The following is a 12190-nucleotide window of genomic DNA, read 5'->3' as shown; positions in this document are numbered from 1 at the left end:
CAGCATTGTTTAATCGACGGGACCTGGAGAAGGCCAACTCTGTGGGATCTAACTGGTCGCTGGGATTCGTGCGGCAGAAGGCGGTCCCGGAGATATCCTGGTCCGGTGCCATGAAGGGCTTTATAGGTCATAACCAACACTTTGAATTGTGAACGGAAACCGATCGGCAACCAATGCAGACTGCATCGATGTCGCTGCAGTGGGCTTTGGCACTTGGGTCATTCGATAGGAGTCTTCCAAGGTCTTGAACGGACTGAGGGTTTCCTGCAAAGTCTTTGTCTATTTGTATTGTGTTCAGCTTGTATTTGTGCCAATGTGTAGGATGGAGCCTTTGTTGATTTGCGGGTGTTGGCTGTACCAACAGGAGGATCCTGTGTGTGAAGAGCAGTAGCCCATGTCCTAATAGCCAACAGCCATTTCCAGGGGCCCAGCAACTGTTTTGCACAGGTGAAGAACCGAGGCTGATGCAAGACATTTTGCCACACTGCTTGTTCCTGAAGAAATATGAGGCAACGGGTTCCAATGCTGCCTCTTCCTCGGTTGCTTTCTTCCCTGCCAGTAATAGAGCACTTGGTGCTTTATAACCACATCCTCCCCACCCCTCCATCCTGGTTGCAGAGAAACGGACAATAGGACAGCTCAGGAGACGCTGTGGAGGAAGGTCTTTGGTGCCCTCTAAGCTGGGTTGCTTTCTTGCAGGTAGTTCATTATCTGAACTAGGTAACATCATCAGTGGTGGTGGGGTATTGTTGCTCATGAGTCCTAGTTACCTGGTCACCTTGTGCGCTGAAATTTTATGAAAAAGTTCACACGAGACGTTTGGACAAAGAGAACAGAAATGTTTATTCTCTCTGCGTGTACCAAAAACGGTTTGCAAAGTGGGTCCTCTTCATAAGGGAAGAGACACTTGTACCGAAGCTAAAGAGCAGGTTATATAAGTTTTACAAATCACAAAGGTACATAGAATTCCTCAACTTATCACAGGGGTAGACAGAATTCCTTGCCTAAATATGGTCTACATCCTGTTTCTTTCTCCCGGAGATGAGTAGTACGTTATATGGTTTATTGGGTCAACAGCAAACATTTATCTTGTTAAACACAGATCCCAAAATGACAGTCACAAGATAAGGAAAAACAGGATATCCTAATCTTGTTAAAGACAGAAACTACAGACAGCAAATACTGATATTCTTAAAATAAAACTTAAATTATTTTATACACAATGCATTTTTCCTTCAACCTAGTCTGGATAATGAAACCTCTGCCAGAAAGCAACCAGGGATATAGGGATAAATATAGATGCAAGATTACAGTCAGGGAGAGAAATATCCTTGAATGCAGTTCATCTGTATGGAACCCATACCACATCTCAGACATCAACACCCTTGAAAATGTCCAGAGATACTTCACCAGAAGAGCCCTTCACTCCTCCACTCGAAACAAGACCCTACGAAAGCAGATTATCAATCCTAGGTCTAGAAAGCTTAGAACTCCGTCGCCTAAAACACGATCTAAGCATTGCCCACAAGATCATATGCTGCAATGTCCTACCGGTCAATGACTACTTCAGCTTCAACCGCAACAACACAAGAGCACGCAACAGATGCAAACTTAATATTAACCGCTCCAAACTTGACTGTAAAAAATATGATTTCAACAATCGAGTTGTCGAAGCGTGGAACTCATTACCCAACTCAGTAGTGTCAACCCCTAACCCCAAACATTTTTCCCTTAGATTATCCACGATTGACCTCTCCAGGTTCCTTAGAGGTCAGTAAGGGGCGTGCATAAGTGCACCAGTGTGCCTTCCATCCCCTGTCCAATTGTCTCTCCTTATCTCATTTATCTTTTCTTCCTTTCAAATATGTTCACCTATACTTTTATATCTTTTCTTCTATTCTTTTCTTTATTTATATTATTACATATCTATTCTCTTCAATGTGTATTATGTATTGGACAAAATAAATAAATAAAATAAATAAATAACTAAATAAAATAGAAAGAAGGCTGCTTCCGAGGCTGCCTTAGGAAGCCTGAGCCAGTGGAAAAGTTCATATCTATCCATCACCATAGGCCTTCTGCATACTATACCCTAGAGAATGGGCAGTTGCAGGCCATCAAACATCCTGCTGGGGGTCATGGGAGAACATAGAGAGGATTTATTCTCTCTGACGCCTCCTCAACTGAAGGCCACAGAATCATGTAACCATACAAAATGAACTCTGAAACCTTTTGGAAGATAGGGTAGCGTAGGGTAGAATAGTGGAGTGTAGCGTGTAGAGCAGAGGTCTTCAAACTTGGCAACTTTAAGACTTCTGGACTTTAACTGCCACAGCTGGCTGGAGAATTCTAGGAGTTAAAGTCCACAAGTCTTAAAGTTGCCAAGCTTGAGGACTCCTGGTGTAGAGTGTAGACCAGACCAGAACAGAGCAGAACAGACTAGATGAGTAGAGTAGAGTAGAACAGAACAGAACAGAACAGAATATTTATTGATAAGGTCATTTAATAACCATATCATTGGTTATCTTCATCTAATGATGTGAGTCCCATTGGGATTGGGCGGCATAGAAGCAGTGTTCCCTCTAATTTTTTTTTGGGGTGGTGGTGGAAAAGTATAGTGTCTGAGCGGCAGTCCCTTTGGGACTGGGCGGCACAGAAATAATAAATAAATAAACAAACAAACAAATAAACAAACAAAAAACCCACCCTGTTTTGCCTCAGAGAATTTCAAAATAAAATACTGTCCTGTGTGTCTATAACAGTGAGCTCATAATAGGGCAACTCTATCAATATCAAAATGCCACTTATATAGTTGAGCTAGTTTCAAACTAGATTTTGATTTTCTTTCTCTCTTCCTTACTCCCATTCTTTTTCTTTCTCTTTTCCTTCCTCTCTTTTTTCTATCTGTTTCTCTCTCTTCCTCTCTTCCTCTCTCTCTCCTTCCCTCTAACTCTTTCCCTCTCGGCTTCTGGGCAGGTTTGGAAAACTCTGAGTTGATGATGATTTTTAAGTGAGCGATTGCTCACTGCTCAGCTTAGAGGGAACTATGCATAGAAGTCAAATGAATGAAATAAAGAATGAATGAATGAATGAATGAATGAATGAATGAATGAATAAATAAATAAATAATATCACCCTCATTTTGGGAAGGAAGCAATGGACATCCTGGATCGTTGGATCTATCTGTTAGAAAACTCAATTCTATAAATATTTCTCATAGGATTGATTAATAAATCAATGTGCTCTGGAGATGTTATTGTCTTCTTCCTTATTTCTGCTTAACTTCCAGCCTCAAAGAAGAACTCTGGCAGACAGTGCAGCACTGTTGACCAATATAAATTGTTGTTGTTGTTGTTGTTATTATTATTATTATTAATTATTATTATTATACTGTAATCCTTTTAGTAAAGTGTACCTTTTACTGCCAATGGTCTTTCTTGCCTAAAGGAGCCAATTGGGGCCAAGCTGATGTGCCCAATTGAGAAACCCTAAGGGCTCAGGGTGTGGAACATAATAGACCCACCTCCAACACTACAGGAAGACAAAGCCATAGGATCTTACCCCACAAGGAACAGGGGAGGGGAGGGCTGTAGGATCCTCAAGGTTGTAGCAATTATTTCTGTCTTTTGGGTAGATAGAGCTGATCTGAGCATCCAAAGCAAATGCAATTCCGTCCCTTAATTAGGTGGGAACTGTGGGGGGAAAGTCCTTTAGCTGAGCTGGAACAGCCAAACTGCTTTGTCAACCTTTTGCAATTTATGCCTGTTTGTTCATCTTCCTTGCTGTAGAAACTGCCAGTAACTTGACCAATAATCTTTTCTTCTGCATTTTATGAAGGCATGGTGACATCTCCCCCCCCCCCCCAGTTGTTTGTTCTTGAAATTTATGGGTTTGCTATATTAAAAAGAGCATGTCAGATATAAATCAAGGGACAAAGAGATGGACAATTTCATCACTGCCCCTTCCTCGCTTGCCCACCAAACCTCAAGCAAACTTTGCACGGTGTTTACTATTCCTTAGTCCGCAGGAAGGGAAAAATAATAATTTTAAGCTGCCCAGGAAGATAAGCTGACTAACCAAGATGAGGAAAAAGCAATAGAAGTGTTTTATAGCATTGTGGACAATAGCTATAAAATTAGGCAGCCTTTGGCCATCTATCCATCATCATGCACAGCCAACTGTAACACCCTATTAGATCTTGTCTCCTGTTTTAATTTTATTTTAATATTTGAATTCTGGATGGATGGATGAATAGATAGATACATAGATAGATGATAGATGGACAGACAAGATGGATGGATAGATAGATAGATAGATGATAGATGTACAGACAGACAAGATGGATGGATGGATGGATGGATGGATGGATGGATGGATGGATGGATGGATGGATGGATGGATGGATGGATGGATAGGCAGGCAGGCAGGCAGGCAGGCAGGCAGACAGACAGACAGACAGACAGACAGACAGACAGACAGACAGACAGACAGAAAGACAGACAGACAGACAGGGGGTGGAATCGAATCAAGGAGGCGACCTGAAAACCCCTCCCTCTTTTCTGTCTCTCCCTGCAGGCGAGAGGCCCTTCGAATGCCGTTGGGAAGAGTGTAACAAGAAGTTTGCCCGTTCCGACGAGCTGGCCCGGCACTTCCGCACCCACACGGGCGAGAAGAAGTTCCTGTGCCCGCTCTGCGACAAGCGCTTCATGCGGAGCGACCACCTCACCAAGCACGCCCGCCGCCACGCCAACTTCCACCCCAACATGCTGAAGAGGCGAAGCGGCTGCAGCTCCCGGACTGGGTCTCTGAGTGACTATAGCCGGTCCGATGGCTCCAGCCCCCGGGACAGTCCGGGAAGCTCCCCTTAAAATCTGCACACACGCACCCCAACCTGCGCTCTGCTCTCCGCCTTGGCGCCCAGTTTTGGGGGTCCTCCTTTGTCTCGTTGTGCTTCGCTTGCCCCCCCCCGTCTTTAAACAGAGCAAGAGAAAACATTGGCCTTGTTTTGGTGGGAATGAGAGAGAGCGGGCAGGACTTTTCTCCTGCAAAAAAATAATTGGGGGACACAGTAGAACTTGGGTTTTATATATTTTTCTCCATGGTCCTTCCAGGAACTTCTTTCTGGGCATTTCGTTTTGCTCTGTGTGGGTGTGGGTGTGTTTTTAAGCCTTAAGAAGATGCTCTTTTGTATAGTTTTTGGGTTTTTTTTGCTCAGGTGTCAAAGGGAACTGCAAAAATGCAAAAACCAGGAATGTCTCTACAGCCAGGTTGATTTCTAATTTTTCCTCCATCAAACTCTCCTCTTACTCAGGGATATATCTATTTATGTACCACGAAGACACCTCCAGCAGCAGCCTTGTTTCATAAACACATTTGCACTCAGAAATCTTGGCCTTCGGTCCTTTCCTGCAACACAGCAAGAAAGTCAGGCCAAAGCTTTGCACTCAAAACGATTTTGATTTCACCGTTGGGGTAAAAACACTTGGAGAGAGTGGACCGTCTCCTCCACAATGTCAATCAACCAGTCCTCTTTTTTTTCCCCCGGATCGTTTCATCCCGATACGATTCTGCCACCACCAACTTCCTGTTGCAAGAAGAAGTTTATACTCATAAAAAAATCACAAGGGGTAGATGGAAGATGAATTTTAAAAAAAAATATTGAAGTAGGTGCCTTAATCATTTTTTATTCTAAATATAGGAAAATATATTTACACTTGGGAACATTTTATTCAAGCATCAAAGGAACGGATTGGTGCTCCGTGGGGATGACAGCTTGTGGCAGCTTCCAGAGGTGAACTAATTTGTTTCTCTTTAGGCCTTGAGCACAAAGAGGACATGAATTTCAATAATGTTCCATATCCTTCTCTATTAAAAACAAAAACTCCTCTGGAAACTGGTGTTTCCGAGTCATCCAGACTTCGTTGAGGTATTTGTGCTGATTCCCAGCCCTTTTTGACTTAAAAGCTGAAGAGTCTACGGAATTCTTCATAATGGCGAAGCGGTCAGTTCATAATTAGATGGAAGCAATCGACGGTGATCGGGAAATACTACATTTTGGGGGACAGTGGAAGCTAAATTTGCATCTAGAAAGTGTTAAAAAAGATGGTGTTTTAGTTCAACAGCAGTCCACAATTTCCCTCGTTGTCGGTGTAGCAGTCTAGCCAGGGTCTTGAAGGACGGACTTAAATCTTCTCTCAGCAAAAACTCCAGGATCTTCCAACAGATTCCCCATTGTCTTATCTAACAGTTTGGACCACTTATCCTTCCAGAAGTCCCACCAAGCAGAAGGCTCTCCTACATCCAAGTGAAACCGAAGTGGGGTGTGTGTGTGTGTGGTGTCACCGTGGATCACAATTTAAAAGAGTTAGGTTTCTCAAAGGTCTTGTGATTACGTAAAACAGCTTCACTTAGCAGAAGTGATGCATGGATGTATAAAACTCCCCTTTCAAGAGTGGGGAGATGAGTCTTTTTAAAACATGGGCCCCATGTTTGCTTGGGATGGATGGATGGATGGATGGATGGATGGACAGACGGATGGACGGACTGTGTCCAAGGTTGATACTGCAGCCCTCCTGAAGTGGATGTTTTCTAGATGTAACTTTCAAAATTCCAGCTCTGGAGATTGCTTTCTCAACAGATATGGAAGGTTTTGATAAGACTCATCTCTACTTTTCAAGCTAAGGTTGGGGGGAGAGGTTTCTTCCCTAGAAACCTTGTTGCTGTTGAACTTGTCGCAAGATTATATTTCAATGTGTGGAGTTACTTTCTCTGTGATCATGTTCCTTTAAAAAAAAATACTCTTCATATAAATGCAGCCGACTGTAGCACAGTAAAAGCAAACTCCATTCCTCAAAACTACTGTTTACGATCGATGCAATCATCTCTACATTCCAAAGGTGTTCTAACCAAGACTTTTTCTTCCAACTTTGCAATAATTCCGTTTTGCCAGATGACCTAAGACACATGTGTGCACATAGACATAACTGCACTGTACATAGATTTGCAAAAAAAAAAAGTAATATGCCACCCATTGAAGTATAGCTGGTAGGTGCTATTTATCAAGTCCTCTTCCCCTTGTGCTACTATCTGCTGTATAAAAACGGCTCTGCATCTAGATATATTCCAGTATTGATTTCAAAACACAATTTGAAGTTAGCCCTGCTTTCTGTGGGGGTTCAACACCAGGCATAAGCCGATCAGGCCACCATTAATAAGTTCTCAAGATCATGTTTGCTGGCATCATGAAAGGCTCAGAGGAAGAATTGTCCTCTGTCTTTATTCATTTAAGGCTCTCCAAAAATTAGAACTTTACTTTCCAACCTTCTTTGATAGCTAAGGATGGAGTTATCAAAGGCAGGACTTGGAAACACTCGTAACAGATAGCAAGAAATATTTATTGTCTATAGCAGTGTTTCCCAACCATGGCAACTTGAAGATATTTGGACTTCAACTCCCAGAATTCCTCAGCCAGCGTTCACTGGCTGGGGAATTCTGGGAGTTGAAGTCCAAATATCTTCGAGTTGCCAAGGTTGGGAAACACTGGTCTATAGCAAGAGATCCTCATGAAAATATAGCTAGCAACCAAGATTCAGATGGAGGATGACCAGGAACAGAGAGATGGCTACTGAGAACAATTTGAGCCCATCTACCCCGAAAAACTTCTTTTATTAAATTATCTGCAGAATACGTTTTGCTCTCCAAGAGCACCAGATCGCTCTTCCATTTCCCGAACACAGAATTGCAGAAATAAATTCTTCCATGCCTTAAAACGGTTCCAGATGTGGGTCAGCCAGAGGTGTGAGGAAGCACCACCCCAACACCCTTGGAAGGTGGGGAAACTCAACCGTCCAATTAAGATCTTAGCCTTAATCTTCAAGAGACACTAGCCATTGTTTAGGTTGCTCTTTTCCCCCCTTTGGTGGCTCAAGAAACAGGCATTGAATCACCCAAGGATTAGGCCAAAGAGCTACACACAACCACGGTGCAGTCTGAAGATAAACCAACTTGGTGATGTTCCTGACCTTGCTGAAATGACTGGAGTTGTATGGAGTAGAAGGAGTGATCATACCCAGAAGGAATGGGCCCTTCCACTAAATCCACTACTGTATTCCTTTGGATCAGCAGGGTACTTCGTGTGATCTTATTCCAAGATTTAAAATGTTGGTTCTGCTTTACCGCTGTCATTTCATTAACTGAATCCAGCTGTCTCTCTTTGGGCAAAACTTGGTCCTGACCACCAAGCCAGCCAGGGGCCCTTTCCCCTCTCCTCCACAGAGGGTCTCATTCTGAGATATTTTGTGTTGGGGGGCAACAGAGGGGAAAAGCATCCAAGTATCTATTTATTTCAGACTTTGCATTTAGAGTTTGGTGGCAACATGAACCATGTGCTCCCGAGGCTTTTCAAAATCCTTTTTGTGCTCATTACCATTTCATATCGAACAGTAAATGCAATCAAAACACTCAGGGTTTGCTAATAATTGTCTCCTGTCTGGCGACAGGACCTCATTTTAGCTTTGCTGGCCGCGGTTTGATTAATGTTGATTAGGCTAAACTGGGTCCTAATTTGATGGAAATTCTGCTTTAGGTTTTTCATGGGAAGGGGCCTGGGTCAGCAAGGCAAGAAAGAGATCAATCTCGTTCCTGCTCTTCGGGTTTCCTGGTCTTTGTTAGCTTCAATTTAGGGGTCGACCCTCAAGTTATTTAGATCTCTCCTATCAAAGGTTTTTCCTTGTTGCACTCTCGAGCAGGGCTGTCCAACCTCGGCCACTTTAACCCTTCTGGACTTCAGGTGTTCTGGGAGGTGATGTCCATGGGTCTTAAAGGGGCCAAGAGTGGACCCTCAATGCTTTATATATGATCTTCCACAGCAACTGATCTCATCCATAACTTTCATGCTCTTGTCTCAAGTTCCATTTCAAGTCAGGCGTTTTTACTGGATCTCCCGTTTACCTGTCTGCAAACGACCCCCTGGAAATGCAGCAGGGGGTCTCCGTTGGAGAGGTCTCACCATCTCATCTAATCAAAGTGTGGTGGAGTTCAGGAATTAGGCAATACAATGGTACCTCTACCTAAGAACACCTCTACTTATGAACTTTTCTAGATAAGAACCGGGTGTTCAAGATTTTTTTGTCTCTTCTCAAGAACCATTTTCCACTTACAAACCCGAGCCTCCGAAACTGTAACTGGAAAAGGCAGGTAGAAGTCTCTGTGGGGCCTCTCTAGGAATCTCCTGGGAGGAAACAGGATGGAAAAGGTGGGGAGAAGCCTCCGTGGGGCCTCTCTAGGAATCTCCTGGGAGGAAACAAGGCCTCCACCATCCCTGTGGTTTCCCCAATCACACACATTATTTGCTTTTACCTTAATTCCTATGAGAAAAATTGCTTCTTCTTACAAACTTTTCTGCTTAAGAACCTGGTGACGGAACGAATGAAGTTCATAAGTAGAGGTGCCACTGTACTAGGCAGAAGACCTTTAAACTGCTGTTAGGGTCCCATTTTTCCACCTCAATCTTTTTTGCTTCTTCCTTTTTTTTTCCTTTGGGAGCTGTTTACAACTGTGTCATAAAAACAAGAAGAAGACTTGTACCAACTATCTGTCCATGCGTTACGGTCACAGGGTTTCATATTTATTGTAACGGAGAACTTTCCTTGCTGCGTATAACTGACCCTCGATTCCAGGGGTGCAGCTTTCCATCAGGGCATTAAACCTCATTACCTTAAGCAGCTGAAGGGCTTAGTCTGACTCAATTATGCAGATGAAGCCACTCTAAATAAGGGTGTCACTCATTAAAGGCCTTTGGGGGCTGCAGGCCATTGGAGTTCACTCCTCGTTGAATAGGAGATCCGGAACTTGGAGCTGTGTCCTTCTGCAAATGGGTTTTATGTATATAAATTCTAAAGAAAGCCTGCTGTGTATATAACTGCAGTGCTTGGCGTCTTCTAATGAAGAAGTCAGCATACACCTGTGCCTTGGTTTTCCTGAATTTGAATTCCAGAATTTGAACCTGGGAACCATTTGGTGGCGAGGACGGTGGGATGGGCCACAATATATCGGCCTCCATTATCCACCAAATTAAGAACCCAAGTTCTCCCTGGATTGAACTCCTTCAGGCTGTAAAAGAGGGTTCAGGAGGACTCAAGGCAGCTTCCACATCTGGATGAGATTGTTGTGCCTTCTTCCAAAAATGCAAACTGGATACTGAGCAAGTGAGGGGGGGCAGGTTGCAAAAAAAAATAGTGTTTACCACCTCACTTAGCTGCTGGTCTGGAGCAGCAGCTTTGAAATAAGAAGATTTTGTGTGGCTCTTTTTTACTTGAATGCTGTGTTTCTCAACCTGGTCAGATGTAAGGCAGGTGGACTTCAAGACTCAGAGTAGCCCAGCCAGACCAAGTTGAGAAGCACAGCTTTGATGGGGCATATTCCCAGCACCCTCCATGTTTCCAGAGTACTGTAGCAAAAGGCCCAATGGGAACATTAGTAATAACTCTCAGCTACAGAGGTGGCAAATGAAGGTTAGCTGAATTTATTTTTTCCCCTCTGGTGTTTTCCATGAATATGGAAGAAAGTCTGTTGAGTGCATTATTCAGCCTGGCATGGTTGAACTTTGAGATGTAAAACATTTCTCTAGATCAGGGTTTCCCAACCTTGGCAACTTGAAGATATCTGGACTTCAACTCCCAGAGTTCCCCAGTCAGGGGAATTCTGGGAGTTGAAGTCCAAATATCTTCAAGTTGCCAAGGTTGGGAAACACTGCTCTAGATCTTGGATCTGGAATGTCATACTAGGTGTAACCTGGAGAAGTGCCTAATATATATATATGTGTGTGTGTGTTCTTTTAGTAAAGGAGATATTCTAGATGGGTGTCTCAAGATGTTGTATTGCAGATCATCCAAAACTCTTCCAAACACATTGACTAGAAATTCTGGGACTTGTGCTGTAGAAAGATTGGCTACTAGAGAAAGTTGTCCCAAGGCAAAGCATCCTTCACCTGCACATCTACTGCTCCACCAGGTGAGATCCATGACCCACCAAGCCACCCGTGAGGTCCTAACCTCACAGTCTCAGCCCCCTCCAGAATGATGAAGCCTTGGCATGGAACACCCCACAAGGATGGAGCAGGACAGCATCTTGAGATGGTTAAGAGTTGCGTCTTGTCTCCTCATTTGCCATGTCTTTGCTTTCAGTATTTATTGTCCCTTCCTCTCCTACTTTCTGGAATCTCTACTACTCCTGCCCAGATTTAGATTCTGGAAAAATATTCTGATGAGATTTCAATCCCTGAAGGGTTGTTTCTGTTCAAGATTTCACCTCCTGGCCTGGAGTAAGGAATCTTCCCGTCTTTTTTTATTTTGGGATGTGCTGAAACCTGCTCAAGATTTCACCTGGGAGCTGCCGGTTATAAAATTATAGAGGTGAGAAGGATTTCTGGATGGAAAATGCACATCCAAATCTCATCCTTCGTGAAATTGTTATGAAATACTGCATGGAATTACTTGTGCATTAATGTATAGAGTGCTATAGATAACTAGATATATATATATATACTCTGTGTCAGTACAGGAAGAAAAACAAAGGGCAAATTATACAAGTTTACATGGTTTTCTCCTCATCCGTTGTCTCCAGCGTCGCCTCTGTGCTTTCATGGCTCACTTCTTTCAATGGTTTCATGTTGTACTGGTCACTACACCCAAGTATTGCAGTCGAAGAGCCATCTGTCCGACTCCCGTTCACTCTGCTGTAATCTTTTTTTTTTTAAATGTTTGTTCGCAGGTTGTTGTTGTTTTTTGTATTTCATAGTTTTATATATTGTCACAGTGTCTCTATGCAACCACAAACAGAAGGCAGAACTAACAAATGTCAAGCGTCAACGTATATGCATGATTAGTGATGTTTGCATTTTAAATAAAACCAATGAATGATTCAGAAAATGTTCATTTCACGTTTACATCGTCTTTGGAGTATATTTGCACCACAGATCTGAATGATTCTTCCCTCTCTACTGTCCATACCATAATTCATAACTGATATTGACTTAATGAACTCAATCTGTAGAGTCTGGAGGACAGAAGGGAAAGGGGGGACATGATCAAAACATTTAAATATGTCAAAGGGTTAAATAAGGTTCAGGAGGGAAGTGTTTTTAATAGGAAAGTGAACCCAAGAACAAGGGGACACAATCTGAAGTTAGTTG

At 43.0% G+C, this 12190-nt stretch overlaps 1 protein-coding gene across 1 annotated transcript in view; it reads left to right on the top strand.

Moving 5' to 3' along the window:
- The window catches only part of KLF13 (KLF transcription factor 13), a 33043-nt gene extending 21116 nt beyond the window's left edge, over positions 1–11927 (top strand). Inside the window, exon 2 of the mRNA XM_070761976.1 lies at positions 4576–11927. Coding sequence (XP_070618077.1) covers positions 4576–4868 — 293 coding nt within the window. The 3' untranslated portion in view covers positions 4869–11927. The remainder of the gene's footprint in view (positions 1–4575) is intronic.
- Positions 11928–12190: the final 263 nt, after the last annotated feature.

The sequence above is a fragment of the Erythrolamprus reginae genome, chromosome 10 (genome assembly GCF_031021105.1).
Source record: "Erythrolamprus reginae isolate rEryReg1 chromosome 10, rEryReg1.hap1, whole genome shotgun sequence".
NCBI classification, from domain to species: domain Eukaryota; kingdom Metazoa; phylum Chordata; class Lepidosauria; order Squamata; family Dipsadidae; genus Erythrolamprus; species Erythrolamprus reginae.
The sequence above is the reverse complement of the archived record's forward strand: the minus strand, read 5'-3'. Positions and strand labels throughout refer to the sequence as shown.